Below are 21,837 nucleotides of genomic sequence, written 5' to 3' on the forward strand. Positions count from 1 at the left end.
CTTCAATATGCTTTTTAAATAAATAAGGAAGCAATGGAAAATATGGCACTGTACAACATGATGGTTGGGAGTAGACTACAGTACTGGGCTATTCAGCTAAAGAATCCCTGTGTTCTGCGGGCACGTGGGAGATTGGGGTCCCCGACGGGAGGAAGGAGTAGGCTGTTCTTGTAAATAAGAATTTGTTCTTAATCGACTTGCCTCGTTAAATAAAGGTTAGACTAAGAGCATAACATTTATACACCCTAATTGTATAATTGTAGTCTAACCAATACCAAAATGGAGATTCAGTCAAAATAAAAATCTCATTGATTTATCAAGATCAGTCCCCATGCTTGTCTCAGAGCAGCACGAAACGGTGCTAAAATAGTTGTAGGCTATTGCTTCTAACTTCAATATGCTCTTTAAATAAATAAGACCTACACCACTTTTAACAGCACATTACTCAACAGCAGTGAGACTCATGTCGCCTACGGTAGGCCTACAATATATCGAAAAAAAATGACGTGACTCTCAGCCAATAATTACATATAGAGGATTTGAGGATTCTAAATTAAAACCAAAAACCGCCTGATGGGTCACCCGGCACAGGTATCGAACCTGTAGCAACGCATGTTGCACTGTGATCCAATGTCTTAGACAGCTGCACCACTCAGGAGATCCCATTCACAAAGTATCAAAATACAGTGAGGTGTTGGTAAAGGTATATTGTCCTGCTAATAGCCCATAATGGGCTATTACAATACTGTACATGGTGTCCAGGTCAGGATAACCAAAACATTTCTTTATTAAAGACCATCAGAAAGAATGTTAGTACTTAGTTATTTTGATCCAAAACCATGAATGAGTGAGTCACTCAGCTTAATGTAAGTGCCGGCTATATAACTATGCAATCAAGTTGATAACATATAACAAGGTTAGTTTGTCTTCAAAAAACGTAAGTGAGCGATTGTAATCTAAATAAAGGCCAAAATAATATTTGTAAAGGCCAAAACATCTATTTTTGTTTTTAGAGGGAGAGAAACGCTGGGCCAATTGTACGCCACCCTATAGGGTTCACAATCATGCTTGGATGTGATACAGAATAATAACAATACTTTTTGTTCTATTATTTGTTTTGTCTTTTCTGGTGGATTAAACTGAAATTGCAACCAATCACGGCCGGTTGTGATACAGCCAACCTAACAAAGAAATACATTTGATGATAGAATTCTCCCCCTACCCTCCTTCTAGGCAAGTCTATTGTCCAGCTATCTGCTAATAGTCATAATGGCGCTGTACAACGTGACCGTGTGTGTTTGAAAGAGTATTTTCCAGTAAGCAACCATTTGTTACCTTCATTAGACAACTTTGTTCCAATATTTCTGTAATTCAGTGATATTTAATCCCAAAGTAATTCATTATGGATCCATAACTAAATAAACATCGGCACTTTTAAAGAGTATGTTTATCATTATTTGATTAACAAAAGCATAAAGATGCTGATGAAGAAATACAGTACTATACAGTATATGCTTTATCCGACATTTTGCGGTTGCATGAGGTCGCCCACATGCAGCTTTATGTTGGTGCCGAGGCTATATGACTGTGCCATCAACATGATTATTTAGTAGACATCACTTGCTTATATTCAGTCAACACATACAGTGGGGCAAAAAAGTATTTAGTCAGCTACCAATTGTGCAAGTTCTCCCACTTAAAAAGACGAGTGAGGCCTGTAATTTTCATCATAGGTACAATTCAACTATGATAGACAAAATGAGAAAAAAAATCCAGAAAATCACATTGTAGGATTTTTTATGAATTTATTTGCAAATTATGGTGGAAAATAAGTATTTGGTCACCTACAAAAAGGTGCCTTGGGACCCAAAAGCACAATCAGTGCTCTAACTCCCCCTTGTGCTGGTCTGGAGAAATTAAGTGACGCAGGGTACTGTACTGAATGACAAATCACCTCTAAGTCCCGCAGCAAATTGCGAAACTTTTGGTGGAGCTTTTAGTGGAGCAGCCACTGTACAAATAGGTAAGTTGCATCAAAACCGTCTTGAGGACAGACCCAGGGGTTCAATTTGCACCCGGTGCCCTTGAAAACAGGTCAGTATATAATGAGGAGCCTTTCTTTGGTGGCTGCCGGTGACAATGCGGGTGCACAGGAGGGGACACACCCAGGGCCTCATGGGGAGGTCGCTGCATCAGTGCCAAGCCTAGTCATTAAAAAAGGTAAAGCTTCTGAGTTCTTACGGTACATAAACAGGCAAATCCCACTGTGTTGTCTCACTGGGATTGAAAGGCACAGACACCTCATTAAGGGAGAAGGTTTCCAGGGAAAAGAAGCCATGATGGCTTCATGTGCATGTTTTTTTGAAGTACAGCAGGCCACCAGGGAATCCTCCACAGGGAAGAGTTTTGATGCCAGGCTCACTGTGAAGGCCAACGGGATACTGTAGGTTGTGGTTAACAACAAAAAAATGTTTTCCACATATTCTCTGATAATAAATTAAGAGAAAAGGACAACAGCAGAATACTCGTCAGAACTATTTCGGACAATCAGAGCCTTAAAAGGGTGCCAACCCCGTTTCCAAAGTCGCCCGGTTCCGAGAGATACACGGCGAACCAAGGAATTGCACGTAAATACATTCATGATTTCTTACTCCAAGCGGCGGCAGTGCGTGCAAAGTGTAGTACTATTTACAACCTACCCAAGCCAAACCGTAAACCGGATAACTGTGTGCCGCCCTATGGGACTCCCAATCACAGCTGGTTGTGATACAGCCTGGAATCAAACCAGGGTCTGTAGTGATGCTTTTAGCACTGAGACCACTGCATCACTCAGGAGCTACTATTTGTTTTGTATTTTTGTATTTTTAACCTTGTATTTAACGAAACAAGTCACTTACAAACAAATTCTTATTTACAATGACGGCTTACCCCAGACAACGCTGAGCCAATTGTGCAGCACCCTATTTATTTATTTATTTTCAATTTCACCTTTATTTAACCAGGTAAGCTAGTTGAGAACAAGTTCTCATTTACAACTGCGACCTGGCCAAGATAAAGCAAAGCAGTGCGACACAAACAACAACACAGAGTTAAACATGGAATAAACAAGCGTACAGTCAATAACACAATAGAAAAAAATAACGTCTATATACAGTGGGTGCAAATGGTGTGAGGTGGTAAGGCAATAAATAAGCCTAGTAGCGATGTAATTATAATTTAGCAAATTAACACTGGAGTGATAGATGAGCAGATGGTGCAAGTAGAAATACAGGTGTGCAAAAGAGCAAAAAAGTTAATAAAAACAATATGGGGATGAGGTGGGTAGATTGGGTGGGCTATTTACAGATGGGCTATGTACAGCTGCAGCGATCGGTTAGCTGCTCAGATAGCTGATGTTTAAAGTTAGTGAGGGAAATGGAAGGAAAGGCGGCCAAAGGAGGTCTTCTTATCATGACCAGTGAGCTGAGATAAGGCGGAGCTTTACCTAGCATAGACTTATAGATGACCTGGTGCCAGTGGGTCTGGCGAAAAAAATGTAGCGAGGGCCAGCCGACTAGAGCACACGGGTCGCAGTGGTGGGTGGTAAAGGTGCTTTGGTGACAAAACGGATGGCACTGTGATAGTCTGCATCCAGTTTACTGAGTAGGGTGTTGGAAGCTATTTTGTAAATGACATTGCCGAAGTCGAGCATCAGTAGGATAGTCAGTTTTACGAGGGTATGTTTGGCAGCGTGAGTGAAGGATGCTTTGTTGCAAAATAGGAAGCCGTTTCCAGATTTAATTTTGGATTGGAGATGTATAATAAGAGTCTGGAAGGAGAGTTTACAGTCTAGCCAGACACCTAGGTATTTGTAGTTGTCAACATATTTTAAGTCAGAACCGTCCAGAGTAGTGATGCTAGTCGGGCGGGCGGGTGGGCAATGAATGGTTGAAAAGCATGCATTTGGTTTTACTAGCGTTTAAGAGCAGTTGGAGACCACGGAAAGAGTGTTGTTTTTGCATTTAAGCTCGTTTGGAGGTTAGTTAACACAGGTTCCAAAGAAGAGCCAGATGTTTACAGAATGGTTTCGTCTGCGTAGAGGTGGATCAGGGAATCACCCACAGCAAGAGCTGCATCGTTGAAATATACAGAGAAAAGAGTCGGCCCGAGAATTGAACCCTGTGGTACCCCCATAGAGACAACAGGCCCTCCGATTTGACACACGGAACTCTGTCTGAGAAGTAGTTAGTGAACCACGAGAGGCAGTCATTTGAGAAACCAAGGCTGTTGAGTCTGCCGATAAGAATACGGTGATTGACAGAATCGAAAGCCTTGGCCAGGTCGATGAAGACAGCTGCACAGTACTGTCTTTTATCGATGGCGGTTATGATGTCGTTTAGTACCTTGAGAGTGGCTGAGGTGCACCATTGACCAGCTCGAAAACCGGATTGCACAGCGGAGAAGGTACGGTGGGATTTGAAATGGTCAGTGGTCTGTTTATTAACTTGGCTTTAGAAGACTTTAGAAAGGCAGGGCAGGATGGATATAGGTCTATACCAGTTTGAGTCTAGAGTGTCACCCCCTGTGAAGAGGGGGATGACCGCGGCAGCTTTCCAAACTTTAGGGATCTCGGACGATACGAAAGAGAGTGGTAATAGAGGTTGCAACAATGGCGGCAGATCATTTTAGAACGAGAGGGTCCAGATTGTCTAGCCCAGCTGATTTGTACAGGTCCAGGTTTTGCAGCTCTTTCAGAACATCTGCTATCTGGATTTGGGTGAAGGAGAAGCTGGGGAGGCTTGGACAAGTAGCTGACTCCCAATCACAGTAAGATGTGATACAGCTTGGATTCAAACAAGGGACTCTTGCATTGCAATGCAGTGACTTAAACCACTGCGCCACTCGGGAGCCAAGGTGAGAGTAGTTTCTAAATGTACCAACCTTAAGTGTCTTTGTCCCTCTAGCTCTCGCCCTCTCCATGTCTTTTGTAACAAGTAGCCATATTGTTGTCAGTCCGCTAAGGACCTGTTTTTAATGTATTTAGTGTGTATGTTTATCCTGTTTTTAGGGTGGCTCCACTGGGTCTATGGTCCATGTCTGTCAGTCACCATTTAGTTAGCTAGTTAATAAATAATTAAACCAATTTGTGTAGTACTGAATCATAAGTAAGGCTCAGGTTTTTGCAGATGCAAGGAGATGACAACTGTTCAGAATGATGATATGATACAAGGTTATGATTAATAAGTTGACTGTTTATAGATGTGCTAGGTAAAGACTTTTAGAGATTAATTCGGGAGAGAACTCTTTAAAGAACCACTCTCACGGTGCCCCAGATCCTAATGAGTTAATTGTTACATGATTCATTTAATCAGGTGACAATTAAACATATTTAAGTAATTAGATAAATAACTCATCAGATTTAATGTTAAAAGTTAAGTCACAACACTTGGTTGCTGAATGGAACATATGGATATTCAAACAAAGACTAAGTAATCAAGATTACTTACTATGATAAAACATTTTTTACTATGTATGATAAACGACTTGCATTATGTTAAATATGCAATATGTGTTGAGAGATATAGAAAAACATGTACATTTTTTAGACACTTCATATCCATGGAGAATTCCGTCCATATCACCACAAACCTAGCAACAGGTAACATTGACAGTTGACTGGCATTTTTTTCAGGTTAACATTTTGCCAGAAACTATTTCTGTTTTGCAACAACATATACTATAACTTTGGATGAAACACAAAAACCTTAATTGCTTCCTCTACATACATATACAGCAGTCAACGTGAAATGTAATTTCTTGAATGTAAATAAATGCAGAGAGGACCACGCGTACTAACTCACTGTTAATTTCCCTGGAGGTAAAATCCTATAAAAGGAAATCCTCAATAACACTGTAGCACATTCAATATGAAAACATGCACTATAAAGGTGAGACGCTGAAGATGTTGCACATTCCAAACAACTTATTTTGGTTTTAATGAAGGAGTGCATCTTTGTCGCACAGAAAACATTGGACTTTCTCTACAGTGGCACGTTTCTGCAATGCGTGTTAGATTTGACTCCAGTCTCTAGTCACATATCAAGACGTACATAACCAAATACTCCTTATGCTATTGTAATTAAGCATATCTTACCTTAATTTTAAGGTAAGTCCTAGGGTAATCTTAAACATGTCTTTGTCGGCACAATGAACAAAGATCTTTTCTATTTTTTACTTTAGTTTATTTGGTAAATATTTTCTTAACTCTTCTTGAATTGCACTGTTGGTTAAGAGCTTGTAAGTAAGCATTTCACGGTAAGGTCTACACATTCGGAGCATGTGACAAATAAAGTTTGATTTGATATGCTATATCACCACTCAACATCCAAATAGCCACACATTAAAGCAATAACACTGGTTCTATGATTGAACTCTTGCTCCGGATGAGTGACGTCATTGGCTGTCACATAAAAATAACAACACAAACTAAAAATGTCATCCCACTGATAAATGGATGTGACTGAAGCAGAGAGAGCACTCGATTGGTATGCCAGGGCCTCATTGTTAATTGTCTACGGTTGTGTCAATTGTCTGCTGCTGAGATTGCCCTGCTTCCATCTACCAAACTTCCCCCATGGATTGGACAAGCTTTTGTGCGCCACTTAATTTTCAATCAGATCCAATCCCTACTCGGTTGCAGAGCAGCAGGAGGGAGTAGACGGGGGTCATACGTTATCCAAAGGCCTAATGAGAAACCTTCAGTCAAAGCACGGCTGTCATTTTTTATCCTGTTCTTCCTAGTAGATAAGAGCGAGAGACGGTGCGCTGTGCAGATAGAGGCTGTCCATTTCCACATGTACTCATTAAGCTGAGGCCAACTCAAAAGAGCCTAGCGGGTGGGGGGGGGGGGGGGGTTCTTCTCAAGGGTGTCATTTGAAAACAATCAATGCTCCTAGGCATGCCGAAATCCAAACCCCGGGTGCTAATTGTCCGTCTATCAACCTAATCTGGCATTTGCAACTTAACTAAAGTATTTTCGAGAGGCCTGTACAGGCCTGGATGTCTGTTTCTTGTCTTGCTATAACATAAGTGTGACATCAGTGTGACATTATACAGGGTGGCTCCACTGGGTCTATGGTCCATGTCTGTCAGTCACTGATAGCTTGATTTAATTGGAAGGAAGTAAAGTTGGTTAATTTCATTTCCAGTGGTGTAAAAGATAGTAGGGGTCATGTTAGATTTGTTTGGTCCATACAGTGATCAGGTATTAAGACTTTATTTTATAGAAATGGCAGAACGTGAATTTGTCTACATTTACATTGACAAGACCAAAGACTAAAACAATTAGTGTGATACTGAAATGATTGAAAATCACGATTACACTTCTGAAAATATTTATGCCTACTGAAAGTCTTTATGCCCAATAACACAAGGTAAATTGAAAACAGCGTCTGCATGGGCTGGAAAAATGTTTTATTACATGTTTTATAATATACCATTTAGACACATTCCATTTGACCACTAATAAACCCCAATCATTTGATATTATCTATTTCCCACCATTTACACTGTGACAATAGTATCCGGTGCAATGAACAAATCCTCTGAAGCCATTTGCCGCCAAGACCGAGGCGGGCAATAATGTGGAAGACAAATGTTGTAAACATTAGCTGTGCCCTGACAGGGAACAGAGTAATGGAACAGCAGGAAGTGGTGAGAAGTACAGTAACAATTGCTGTAATACTCCTGCAATACTTCTGCAATAATGCTGTAATACTGCTGTAATGCTGCTGCAATACTGCTGTAAAGTATTTTTAGAGAGAAAAACGACGTTTTCAAGGGACTGAATATTTTTTAAAGGAGAGGGCTTTAACTGGACCAACAGGTCTAGGTGCGGTGCCTCTGCTGCTCTCATTCAATAAGAAATTGATTACAAATCAGTCACCGTAAAAAACTGTCTGGCCACGGACAAAGAGCAGCTAAAAGAGAAGAATGAAAAAAGAAACAATTTCCTGTCCGAGAGCCTTTTTCCTTTGGCTCATGTTGATCTTGTATTGATTCAGCCTACGTTGGTCAAATATCACAATCCCACTTGTGGATGGTTGTTGATGGAGGCTGGATTTGCAGATGGCTGAGATGGAGGGTTGACCAGACAGGACACATGAGAGAAGCTGATTAGAGCATCAGACAACAAGGGACAGATATCATTGATCCAAATGTCTTTGTCTGATTGGGATGAAAGGCCTGTCTGATTGGAGCCCTTTGTGTATACATGCACTGAACTGCCTCAGACTCATCTAAGGGAAGTGATGAGAAATTATGGAAGGTTTCTATGATGCGGTAGTTTGTTCTGCAAAATATACAAATATGTCCCATCTTTGATTATATTATTCTTTCAATTCAAAAAATCTAAAACTGTAAACATGAATTTGACATTGACTGTATTAATATTTTCCTGTTTTTTGTAGTTGTTTTTTTGCTAACTTTATTATTATGGGTTATTGTGTTTAGAATGATGGGAAGAGAAAACAATTTTTTTTATAAACTTTATAATAAGGTTGTAACGTAACAAAATGTGGAAAAAGTTAAAGGTCTGAATACTTTCTGAATGCACTGTGGCCCAATCAATTTAATGGACCACAGGTAGACTCCAATCAAGTTGTAGAAACATCTCAAGGACGATCAATGGAAACAGGATGCACCTCAGCTCAATTTCGAGTCTCAGAGCAAAGGGTCTGAATACTTATGTAAATAAGTTGGGGGGGTTTTCAAATGTTTTGCTGTTGCTGTTTTTGTTTTTATTTATTTAATACATTTTAGAATAAGGCTGCAATATAACAAAATGTGTAAAAAGTCAAGGGGTGTGAATACTTTCCGAAGGCACTGTACAGTGCCTTGCGAAAGTATTCGGCCCACTTGAACTTTGCGACCTTTTGCCACATTTCAGGCTTCAAACATAAAGATATAAAACTGTATTTTTTTGTGAAGAATCAACAACAAGTGGGACACAATCATGAAGTGGAACGACATTTATTGGATATTTCAAACTTTTTTAACAAATCAAAAACTGAAAAATTGGGCTTGCAAAATTATTCAGCCCCTTTACTTTCAGTGCAGCAAACTCTCTCCAGAAGTTCAGTGAGGATCTCTGAATGATCCAATGTTGACCTAAATGACTAATGATGATAAATACAATCCACCTGTGTGTAATCAAGTCTCCGTATAAATGCACTTGCACTGTGATAGACTCAGAGGTCCGTTAAAAGCGCAGAGAGCATCATGAAGAACAAGGAACACACCAGGCAGGTCCGAGATACTGTTGTGAAGAAGTTTAAAGCCGGATTTGGATACAAAAAGATTTCCCAAGCTTTAAACATCCCAAGGAGCACTGTGTAAGCGATAATATTGAAATGAAAGGAGTATCAGACCACTGCAAATCTACCAAGACCTGGCCGTCCCTCTAAACTTTCAGCTCATACAAGGAGAAGACTGATCAGAGATGCAGCCAAGAGGCCCATGATCATTCTGGATGAACTGCAGAGATCTACAGCTGAGGTGGGAGACTCTGTCCATAGGACAACAATCAGTCGTATATTGCACAAATCTGGCCTTTATGGAAGAGTGGCAAGAAGAAAGCCATTTCTTAAAGATATTCATAAAAAGTGTTGTTTAAAGTTTGCCACAAGCCACCTGGGAGACACACCAAACATGTGGAAGAAGGTGCTCTGGTCAGATGAAACCAAAATTGAACTTTTTGGCAACAATGCAAAACGTTATGTTTGGCGTAAAAGCAACACAGCTGAACACACCATCCCCACTGTCAAACATGGTGGTGGCAGCATCATGGTTTGGGCCTGCTTTTCTTCAGCAGGGACAGGGAAGATGGTTAAAATTGATGGGAAGATGGATGGAGCCAAATACAGGACCATTCTGGAAGAAAACCTGATGGAGTCTGCAAAAGACCTGAGACTGGGACGGAGATTTGTCTTCCAACAAGACAATGATCCAAAACATAAAGCAAAATCTACAATGGAATGGTTCAAAAATAAACATATCCAGGTGTTAGAATGGCCAAGTCAAAGTCCAGACCGGAATCCAATCGAGAATCTGTGGAAAGAACTGAAAACTGCTGTTCACAAATGTTCTCCATCCAACCTCACTGAGCTCGAGCTGTTTTGCAAGGAGGAATGGGAAAAAATGTCAGTCTCTCGATGTGCAAAACTGATAGAGACATACCCCAAGCGACTTACAGCTGTAATCGCAGCAAAAGGTGGCGCTACAAAGTATTAACTTAAGGGGGCTGAATAATTTTGCACGCCCAATTTTTCAGTTTTTGATTTGTTAAAAAAGTTTGAAATATCCAATAAATGTCGTTCCACTTCATGATTGTGTCCCACTTGTTGTTGATTCTTCACAAAAAAATACAGTTTTATATCTTTATGTTTGAAGCCTGAAATGTGGCAAAAGGTCGCAAAGTTCAAGGGGGCCGAATACTTTCGCAAGGCACTGTATATGTACATATTGGATCTACCCCAATTACCTCATACCCCTACACATCGACTCAGTACTAGTACTCTCTGTATATAGCCATGTTATTTTCGTCCCCACTGTCAGACTTGGCCCCCACATTGTCTGGTTGACTGTGAGGTAAGCTACGAGTAAAGGCAGACTCCACACACAACACACCACTCCAACGAGGGACCACAAGCAGAGGGCACTGTGAGTGGAATTAATTACTCTCACAACAAGACCAGCAGCAGCTAGAGGGCTCTCCTTCTCAGACTAGTCATCCTCATCGTCATCATCAACTCAGTCAACCTCTCGACGTCATGAGCCATCACACCAGTGAGACCGGTTGACTTTTCAGTGCAGAACTCGTAGCCCTACAGCGGCACCTAGAGGGCTGACTTCACAGGATCACCAACGTCAGCCCTCACCTAAACGCTGTGGTCAGCCTACATCTGACTGTCGCCGATGTGACTACTCACCTGACCGTTGTGACTACTCACTTGTTCGCTGCCGTCAGCCTTCACCTGATTGCCGTCGTCATCCTGCACCTGACTGTCGCCGCCGCAACTACTCACCTGACCGTAGCCGCCGCGACTACTCACCTGATCGTTGTCATCACCCCTCACCTGACCATCCCCACTGCGACTACTCGCCTGAACGTCGCCGCTGGGCCTACTCACCTGATTATTGTCCGCACTCACCTGTCCGCTACTGCACACCTTCTACACCCAGCCGGGAGCGCGTCTACTGTGGACCAACTCCTACCATCCCCAACTTCAAGACCCACAAGAGTTTTCAAGGCTGAAGGTGGCCCTCAACAATGTGCTGCCTGGAGATACAACAGAGTACTTCAAGTTTCAGATATTGGTGGACCACCTGAAGTTGGAAGAGGCTTTGCTAATTGTCGACTCCTACAACAACAGCAGGTACCATACAGTGCCACCATGGAGTCCCTGACGGAACCAGCCCCACCAACTTGCCCTCCAACGCATTGCATGGTTAATGGATGGCACCAACATCTAGAGTGGTGACACCAAGATTCGCTCTGAGGGTGCTTGCCTTGTTTGGCATGTTGGATCAGCTAGGGAGTAATGGACAGACAGAACTGAGGAGTGGCTCACATGTCTCCTGCCTCTTAGCTAAGTTACCACACGACCTAAGAGCCAGCTTCAAGAGATGTGTGAACCCCATCAAGACACCCATTCCAAGCCTCCTTCACCTGGCTCGAGTGGTTTGAGTACGAGGTGAGAGTTCAAGTAGACGGCACGCAGTTCAGTAGGGACCAAAGCACAGACCACCCTAGCTCACGCGAGATCAGTGTAAAGACAAATCCCTCCCCAAGACCACCACCATCCTCCACAGAAGTGAGCAGAGAAAGGAAGAAGTCGAAGTCTCTGCACAGAACCAGTCTCCTGAGGAAAGGTCACGGGAGAAGTCAAAGAAGCATTGTCTGTTCTACAACACGATGCAGAATTACATGAATCAATGCACCAACTTTCAGCTCCTTTCCAATGAATAGAAAGAATCCTAGATCAAAACATATGAAAGATGTTAGAAGTGTGGACGTGAACAGGAAGTAGCTCAGTGTACTCTCAAGGCTAAGTGCAAGAAGTGCGAGAAGAAGCCTCTTGAGATTCGCCTCGAGGTTATCACTAGCACGACTGCTACAAAGAATGCTAGCACAAACGCTATGAAGACCGCCAGCACAAAGGCGTCAACAGAGAGGATTTGCCTGGTAAGCTCCACTGCAGAGACCCTCTATGTTGATCAACCTTCTGACAGCAGCAAGGTGCTGCTGAAGATGAGTTGAGTCATCTTGCGGAGCGGCAACAAGTCACTTGACATGTACGGCCTGTTGGATGATGGGTTGGAGCACACTATACTTCTACACGAAACAGCAGAGCAGCTAGGACTCCAAGGATATCCTGAGGACTTTGTACGGTGCGTCAATATATCCGAGTCGTCCATGGAGATTCTGTGTAATTTTCTGTGGCCTTTGTTACTGAACCAAACAGGTCCTTTGACATCCACAGAGCCTTCAGTTGAAGAGTTGGGCCTTGCACTGCATACCTACTCAGTCGAAGCCCTTCAGAAAAGATATTGGCACCTAAAAGGCCTACCCCTTCAACTGCTGGATCAGATGCAGCCATTACTGCTCATCGAATCAGACTATCCCCATCTAATCACCCGACAGAGCCAGTGTGTTGGGTCCCCCTGGTGGACCTGCTGCCATCAAGTCTCAGCTTGGATGGACCCTTCAAGGTCCTTCAAAGTTCCTGCAGCAAAAGTCTTTCTCCACAACAGTGTCTTCATACATCCCTTGTGTCTCCATCTGCAGTGCTCTTCTGCCATGTAGAGAAGCTCTGGCAGTTGGATACAATACCGTACAGGAGTGAGAAGCTCGTCACACGGTCCAGACAAGATGTAGAAGCCATGCATCTTCTAGAGGAGAAGACAGTCAGGATCGATGTGGACGGGGTTCAAAGGTACACCACTCCCCTTTTGTAGAAGAAGAACCTTCCTCCCTTGGAAGCTCCGAAGGAGGCAGTACTGGCACACCTGTGAGGGACAGAGAAGTGGCTGTCCAACAATCCAAAGAAAAGAGCAGTGTACAACGCAGAGGTTCACAAGTTAAGAAGGTATCCGCAGTAGCAGTCGAAGAGTACCATGGTTTGTACATTCCCCATCATATGATCAAACACAATGGGAGAAACAGAGTCGTCTTTAACTGTTCCTTCAACTAAAGGGGCAAGAGCTTGAACTAACTCTTTCCCGGACCGACCTTGGGAGCTACTCTGCTTGGAGTCCTTCTCCGTTTCCGGGAACACTCTGTGACCATCAGCAGTGACATAAAGGGGATGTTCCATCAAGTCCGCATGAAGACCAGCCTCTTCTCCGGTTTCTGTGGCGAGACCTAAACCGTGATGATCATCCTGATGTCTATGAGTGGTAAGTGTAGCCCCTGCTGCACCACATTTGCCTATCAGAAAAATGTGTTTAACCACAGTGAGCCCGAAGAGGATGTGCGCTTTTCTGTAGAACGCTGTTTCTATGTAGACAACTGTCTACAAAGACTTCCTGTGGATGAAGCCAAGAAACTGGTGGACAAGCTGAAGCACCTTCTTGCTGAAGGAGGATTCGATCTACGCCAGTGGGCCAGCAACCTTCCAGCAGTCATCGAACACCTACCTCAAGAGTCCAAGTCGGAAAACAGTGAGCTGTGGTTCACCCAGGATGGCGTATAAAACCCAAGAGTACACCCTTGGATTACGATGGCAATGTCTGTCTGACACGCTTGGCTACAAGCAAGGTCACATGGAGAAAGTTGAACCCACCATGCCCCTTTTTTTATATCGATTCTTGCCAGTCAATACGATCCACCCAGCTTCATCATCCTATACACCACACGAGCCAAGGTTGTGGTCCAGAGGCTCTAGAATAAGAAAAGAGGGTGGGATGACCCAGATCTACCTGAATATCTCCTCCAAGTTTGGCTTATTTGGGAGAATGAACTTCCACATCTGTCTCAGGTTACACTACCAATAATTTATGTCAGCCCAGACATGGATCTCCCAACCAGCAAAATAAGTGTTCATATCTTCAGTGATCCCTCAGAACGTACGTATGGTGCCGTCGTGTACCTACGTACTGAAAACACCAATAGACAGATCCAAGCGGGATTCCTTGCAGCAAGATCAAGAGTGGTCCCGAAATGACAACAGTCGATGCCAAGACTAGAGCTCTGCGCTGCACTCACTGGTGCCCAGCTGGCCGAGGTTATCAGAAAAGAACTCACCCTGGAAATCCACGAGGTCACGTACTGGTCGGATTCTACAACAGTCTTAACCTGGCTCCAGTCGGACTCCTGCAGGTACAAAGTATTTGTAGGCACAAGAGTCGCAGACATACAGGAGCTCATGGACCCCAGGCCTGGTGTAACGTGAGAAACAGAGAGGAACCCGGCTGACGATATCACACGCAGCAAGATGCTGTCAGCTTACAGAACATAACCATTGGAGTCAAGGTCCACCATTCCTGTGGCAGGCCCAGTCATCCTGGCAGAGAAGACCAGACCAAGTACCTCTCGACGAAGCAGAGGAGCTGTGGCAGCCTACCTTCTGTGGACTCCTGTCAGCGGACACCAAGTCGTCTCTCCCTGATGTTGCTCAGTTCAACATTTTCCAGGAGCTGGTGGGAGCCACAGTGCAGTTGCTACATGGGGCGGCCAGTAGTGCCAACTGTTCTCCAGCCAACGATTTCAAGTAAGCAGAACTCAATGTATTCAGACATGCTCAGTCTGAGAGCTTCCCAGAAGACCTCTCCCTACTAGAGACAGGCAAGCCAATCCCTCCGATCAGCCGTCTGGTGATGCTGGCCCCAGAGTATGACAACAACACCGGACTGACTTGTGTTGGAGGTTGCCTTCACAGCTGGGCCCTGACGTTCTTCACCCAGTGGTTCTGGATCCAGGTCATTCGCTCACCAGGTTGCTGATCAGGGAATATGATGAGCATCTGAGGCACCTGGGCCCAGAGAAGGTGTTTGCTGAGCTACATTGAAGGTTCTGGATTCTGAGAGGGAGAGCAGCCATTCGTCGTTTTCAGCTTGGCTGCACTGAATGCAGGAAGTGGCGAGGCCAGCCAGATGTGCCTAGGATGGCTGACTTGCCTCCAGCCCGACTGCGGCTCCACAAGCCCACATTGGATTGCTTTGGACCGTATATCATCAAGATTGGCCGAAGAAATTAAAAGAGATGGCATCATCTTTAAGTGCATGACCACCCGGGCTGTACATGTGGATCTACAGAAGAATATGGATTCCAGTTTGTTCCTAATGGCGTTGAGACACTTTATCGCTCGAAGAGGAAAGCCCTTTGAGACCCTGTCCGATCGCGGAACAAATTTCAAGGGAGGGAAGCGAGAGCTACAGGAGGCCTTCATGTCTCTCCACCCACAGCTCCAGGAACAGTTAGCCAGTCAGAAGATTCACTTCACCTTCAACCCACCAAGTGCACAACACTTTGGAGGATGCTGGGAGAGAGAGGTCAGATCCATCAAGATTGCCCTGCAAACCACCCTTGGTGTGTAGAACATCTCCGAACTGGAACTGTCAAGTCAGTTATCCCTGGAGCAGATGGGAAAGTGAGGACAGCAGAGATCCAAGTCAAGGACAGAACCTGTTGTTCGACTCATCAAGCTGCCTGCCTTTCCTCAAGAAGCTATTGACACTTAGCTGGCTTGTCTGTTGAAGAAAATATGTACAACACATTTGGGGGCGGCTGTAAAAACGGCCAGCTCATCTCCTTTCCAAGACCCCAACTTTCTTTGGTTTTCCTATAGGAATAGGCAGCCTTAGGGTAATAGCCTACCAGGCAAGGCCCCAGGCAGTCTGTAGCTTCTATTCTGATGATCAACCTGTTTTTCTCTCCTGCTTATTTTACCTCCTCAGAATAAATTGCTTTTCTGATGTTATTGTGCATGCAGCTAAATAATAACAATTAGTATTAGAGAGAGTGGTGTTGTATGTGTGTGTGTGGATCTTCATTAAATCATTGAACTGGCACTACTGCTTCCTTGTGTTCTGAACCACTGGTGGTTAATAATGACCTAAAATCCAGCACCTGTTTTTTAGATCCCTTTTTATTGGTCCTTCGAATTCATAAACATTAAATTACACCATAGCCTACTTGTCAACAATATTTTTATGTTACACATATTTTTTTTTCTTGACCATATTGAATTATCATTGTAATTGTGCACACAATGATGTAATTGCGCGCACATGGATGTCAGACATGCACCTACCCTAATGCTCTGTTGCTGATGACTGGAATTAATGCAGGGACAGATTTCAGGAGCAGAACAAGGCACCCTCTTTTTGACTGATGACTGATGTAAGAGCTTGTACGTGATAGGTCTATCTGACTTATATGATTATGATGGTCATTATGCTTCCAGACAGTGTCATACAGTGTATTTTCTTACTCTAAGTAAAGTGACACAGGATGGACATAATGCTTCATGACAGCACCATAAAGTGTATTTTCTACAAGGTATTTAAAATGTGATGAAAAAAAACTTGACTATAAAGAATTGACTACAACAACAACAAAGAAACAACCTTTCAAACAAAAGGAAACTTCTTGGCAGGAATTGTTTTAAATTTTTTAGAAATGTGGGTTTTGACACTCTTATGTAGTTGTTATAACCAGCCATAAAAAAAAAAAATTATGCCACAACAGGTGTAAATATATGGGTCATGACAGTGTTATGACAAGTTATGTCAGCTGTTATGACATATTATGATTATATTATGTTATGACACCAGGTGACAAGTTACCATTTATTTCTATCTTATCTTTCTCTCTGCATTGTTTGGAAAAGGACCCGTAACTAAGCATTTCACTGTTAGTCTACACCTGTTGTCTACGAAGCATGTGAGAAATACCATTTGGAAAAAAGGGGGTGATTGTAGGGACGGAAGCAATACTGTTACAGACGATTATTATAGAGTGACAATTGGCTTGCAGCAGTTCACTTGCACAGAAACCATGTAATTGTGTATCCTGCAAAATGAAAGGCAATCTAATGTTTCTCTCATGAATATTATTATATGACATAGCTTTGACCTTTCTCTCATGCCCCTGGTGTGTCCCAGTGATCTCTCTTTCTTTCCAAAGCGTGACCTTGTTTACTTCCCTTCACTCATTCTAAAGGAAATGCCTGGTAAAAGAAATATGGTGGAAAACAGTGGAGGCTGCTGAGGGGAGGACGGCTCATAATAATGGCTGGAATGGAGCAAATGGAATGGCATCATACACATGGAAACCATGTGTTTGATGTATTTGATACCATTCCACTTAATCTTCTCCAGCCATTACCATGAGACCTTCCTCCCCAATAAAGGTGCCACCAACCTTCTGTGGTGAAAATGTTTTCAGATTTGTGGGAAGTAGTGAACAAGTGCACACTTCAGGAAAAAGGTGAAATTATTGGGACCTACCCCATGGTCTACACCACCTACAGCGCTCTAAAAGCGATAAGCCAACTACTTACCATGTACGGAAAGTACATGGTGTCTTTGCACAATCAATGTTCCAGAGCATCTTAAAGTCTCTAGGGAAATCTGAGCATTGGTGTGCACAGTATTACCACCTACACATTATATAAACAAGCAATGCTTTGCATCAACTGAGAAACTAATAGAGATACAAGAAGTAGCTACATTATGTTGTATCAGGTTCATAAGGTGAGAGATGGCTCCGTGACTGTACGAAAACCTTACTTCTAACAACAAACAAACATTCTGTGCAAGACAGGATTTTCCGAGAACTGCAATGAGGCAGGATCTCTGGTGGCTTCTCCAAAGCTCTAATCTAGAGCATAAAGAAGATAAAACTAATCTCCTGCAACTACAAGTGTAGCATCTTATTTTGATCACTCTTTTGTTGCTGAGAATGTACATGAATTCACTGAAAACCTACACTAACATACGGTTTTCTTAACCGTAATGCACTTTTTATGTAGCCTACTTTCGGGCCAGCTAACAAACCTTAACATCTTGTTGTTGTAGGATTATTTTGCTGTGACAATATAGGTCAAATTAAGATCCTACACCTGTACTTTGCTTCTGCATAAAGTTCCATGACAGCCATTTTATGAAGCTATGAGTTGTAATTCTTACCTTTGTAGAAGCATTCCTCGCTGTGCATGATGGTTATCCTCTGTGCACCCAAACAGGAGGCCCGGTGGAGCTCACAGTGGTTTTGGTACAGCTTGCCGTCCGAGCCACACACCTCCTTGTAGTGTGGTTTACAGCGGTCCAGACAGATGCACTCCCCTTGACTGCTCTCATGGTTGACCACACAGTGACGCCCCAGGCCACAGTACTTGTGCTCACAAGGACTCTGGAAGCCATTGTTATGGCCCAAAAACCCTGCAAGGAAAACCAAAGTAAAGACATGTTCATACCAGAAAAAAGAACAATAGACGAGTAATAGTATGACAGTTAGACTTTAAAAGGCCTAAAGTAGCTCTAGGTTTTACAAGAGCTTAGAAACCTTCAAATCAGAAACTGGAAGAGTACGAGGATGATAATCAGAGTTTTAAAAGCTTTTGGAGTTCACTTATAGTAACTATCAATAACCTCTGAACCGTATCAAATGTATTGGCGCTGTAATGGCAGGTTGCTCTCTCTTGGATCTCCTATCTACCAGTTCCATTGCCCTTTGGAATCGCCCTCAAGGGGGAAAAGAACATGGCCACCAATGCTGGAAAAACAATCCCAATAATGATGTTCACTGAAACAATATACTGAACTGGGAACATTCACCTAGTAAGCATCATTTATCTGCTGGAGCTCTAATGATGTTGTTTTGGGGTTGTATATTGCCATGATCATCTGGGCACCATTCCACCACGTCTGAATAGGGTAAAAACATTGCACATAAAGTAACAAGAAAAATGTGCAACGTTGACTCTAGTTTGAGCGCTGTCGTACTGTGTACAAACCTAACCACTATTTAAAAATTCTACCATTTGTCTGACTATCAATCCACAGCCGCAGTGAGCTATATAATATACATTATAAACTGGGTGGTCCGAGACCTGAATGCTGATTGGCTGGAAGCCGTGGCATATCAGCTGCACACAATGGGTATGACAAACATATATTTTTACTGTTCTAATTACATTGGTAACCAGTTTAGAATAGCAATAAGGCACCTCTGGGGTTTTTGGTAAATGGCCAATACACCACAGCTAAGGGCTGTATCTAGGCATTCCGCGTTGCATCGTGCATAAGAACAGCCCTTAGCCATGGTATATTGGACATATATCACACACCCCCGGGCCTTATTGCTTAAATATACATTAGGACCAAAGTACAAACAAGGGGATGCATTACTGTTCTCTGTAATCATCTGAGCTCTCCACAGCTTTCCTATTGACCACTAAATATTGAGTGGTGCATCACGATAGTACGATGCCTCAGGGCCTCAGATGTCTTCTTTACAATGGCCAATTCATCTGCAGCACGAGGTGCACATGGTGTTCTAACCCACTATAGAGGGAAATAAAAACCATCTACTGTCATTGGTCAGCGAGGCAAACCGTTGGCAGGGAACCTGAATACAGTAACAAACAAACAAACGACTTGACTGGTAAAGAGGCTTCGTCACAGTGGTAGCGACTCCCCATGGGTGTATTAGCCCCAATCTGTCAGGGAGGATTAAACAATACAAGTGTGTACATTTGAGCCAATCAATGGCTTTGGTTTGCTGGGGTTTATTAATCTCCCTTGGTGCGGTGGCATAATGATTATTCAATGGGTTTTGTGTTGCACAGCGAGGTGCCCAAACGCCACAGACAGGGTCAGAGAAGGGCAGAGGGAGTTGTTAATTGGCATGCACGCCCAATCTCTGGGTGATCCAGTGACATCAAAGACAAATGACTAATTCCATGCAATGATTAGTTTATTGATGACTCTATGTTTCAAAAGGAAAGGCATGGAGAGGGGGGCAGAGGGAGGGAGTATATGATTTGGGGCGATGGTTAGAGTTACCGCATTTCTAATTGTATTTGGCTTTTCCAAATGAAAAAAAACCCAGTGTATATATATATATATATATATATATATATATATATATATATATATATATATATATATATATATATATATATATATATATACACACTACCGGTCAAAAGTTTTAGAACACATATTCATGGGTTTTTCTTTATTTTACTATGTTCTACATTGTAGAATAATAGTGAAGATATCAAAACTATGAAATAACACTTTTTTTTTTGGTTACAACATGATTCCATATGTGTTATTTCATAGTTCTGATGTCTTCACTATTATTCTACAATGTAGAAAATAGTCTAAATAAAGAAAAACCCTTGAATGAGAAGGTGTATCCAAACATTTGACTGGTACTGTATATAAAATATTTGGAACTTTCACTTTGAAATTTTTCATTAATTATTCATAACTGTATTGTATAGCATTGAGGATGATTGTCAGAAAGACAGATAGACAGATACATTTGCATAGTTGAATGGATAGTTTATGTACAAACTTCACAGCTCACAGAGCAATTTCAGTATGGGGAATTGCCTTGATTTGAAGGAAACAGCAAGATGTCAAGTAAACAAGATGCTGAACAAGGGAAAAGGAAGTCATTCTCACTGGAATACAGTTGGTACTAGATTTATTTAGCCCTGTGTTTAATCTGAAGGTCCCAACATATGTTGACCCCAGTGTACATCACTTGAAGGGCAACGTCCTGCTATGCATTCATAATGAGATGCAGATCATGTTTAATTCTGGACTCAGCAGACATGACCAGAATGACATTGCAGGGGTTCAAAGACAAGAGCATTTAGGATGGAAATCTCAATACTGTGCCTGTGTACAACTCCTCGCATCATGCTCTGAGAAATCAATATGATGCATAAATATCAAGTGCCTTGTGTCTACCAGAAACATTTACCTCTTAGGTTTGGGCTAACGTACTCTCTTTGTAATGCATTTCTGAATCTGAAGCCTTCAAACACATCACAAAGCTGAATCTAACTGAACCGCTCTCATTCACATTCATAAGCATGCCCCCTAAGTATGCTATTTACAGCACTAGCCATCAGATTTACAATGAGTCTTTTTTTCCAATTGCCATCTTAATTTTTTTCAAAAACCCAGGATGCAAGTCCCGGCCCATCTGAGGTTTCAAATAACAGCGTCTCTGAGTCCTTGGGGAGTGTAGTAAACAACCGTTTGGAAGCTCTCATCTCAGCTCATCTCACCACCGTGAGTTAAGATGCCCCAGAAGACCCACGTGCAAGAACAAAAGGATGCAAGTCTGAATAAACAGCACACTAAACAATGCAAAAAGCCTACATGACATGACGCACAACCCAACTCGCTCGCTACCCGTCACCCCACTTGGACTAGTTCCTTGAAAGTTACACCAGTAACATATTGTGTTACCACAGTCCATGGAGAAGCGACATATGTAGAAACCAGCAAAGCGTCTGCACTCGAGAAAAAGCATTAGCATTAACGATAGCAGGAGAAACTATGTATTTTTACTAGCCTACCTGTTGTCATGGAAAACAAACAGTAATATATTCACGGTGGCAGGCCCGTGTCATTTAACCTGCTATCTCTCAATCCCTAACCGTTGGAATTCATTCCTCCACACTGTCAACATGAAAACCTGATGCCTGATGAGGTCTCGCCAGTGTCAACATTAACCATTTGTGGCATTTTTCTATTGAGAAAGACTTCACACCCAAGAAAGGACCGCCTGCTCAGAAATGATAAGAAGATTGTCAAATGTGTTCTTGT

The 21,837-nt window shown here is 42.6% G+C and overlaps 1 protein-coding gene across 3 annotated transcripts in view; it reads right to left on the reverse strand.

Moving 5' to 3' along the window:
* LOC139366368 (follistatin-related protein 5-like) overlaps positions 1 to 21,837 on the reverse strand; it is a 187,083-nt gene that overhangs the window by 100,287 nt on the left and 64,959 nt on the right. For 2 of the 3 annotated variants that reach the window (XM_071103776.1, XM_071103777.1), the window contains exon 4: positions 18,172 to 18,423. In XM_071103776.1, coding sequence (XP_070959877.1) covers positions 18,172 to 18,423 — 252 coding nt within the window. Of the gene's footprint in view, positions 1 to 18,171; positions 18,424 to 21,587; positions 21,728 to 21,837 lie in introns of those variants that run through there. The other variant, XM_071103778.1, reaches the window with a different exon arrangement.

Source organism: Oncorhynchus clarkii, chromosome 14, assembly GCF_045791955.1.
Source record: "Oncorhynchus clarkii lewisi isolate Uvic-CL-2024 chromosome 14, UVic_Ocla_1.0, whole genome shotgun sequence".
Lineage (NCBI taxonomy): Eukaryota > Metazoa > Chordata > Actinopteri > Salmoniformes > Salmonidae > Oncorhynchus > Oncorhynchus clarkii.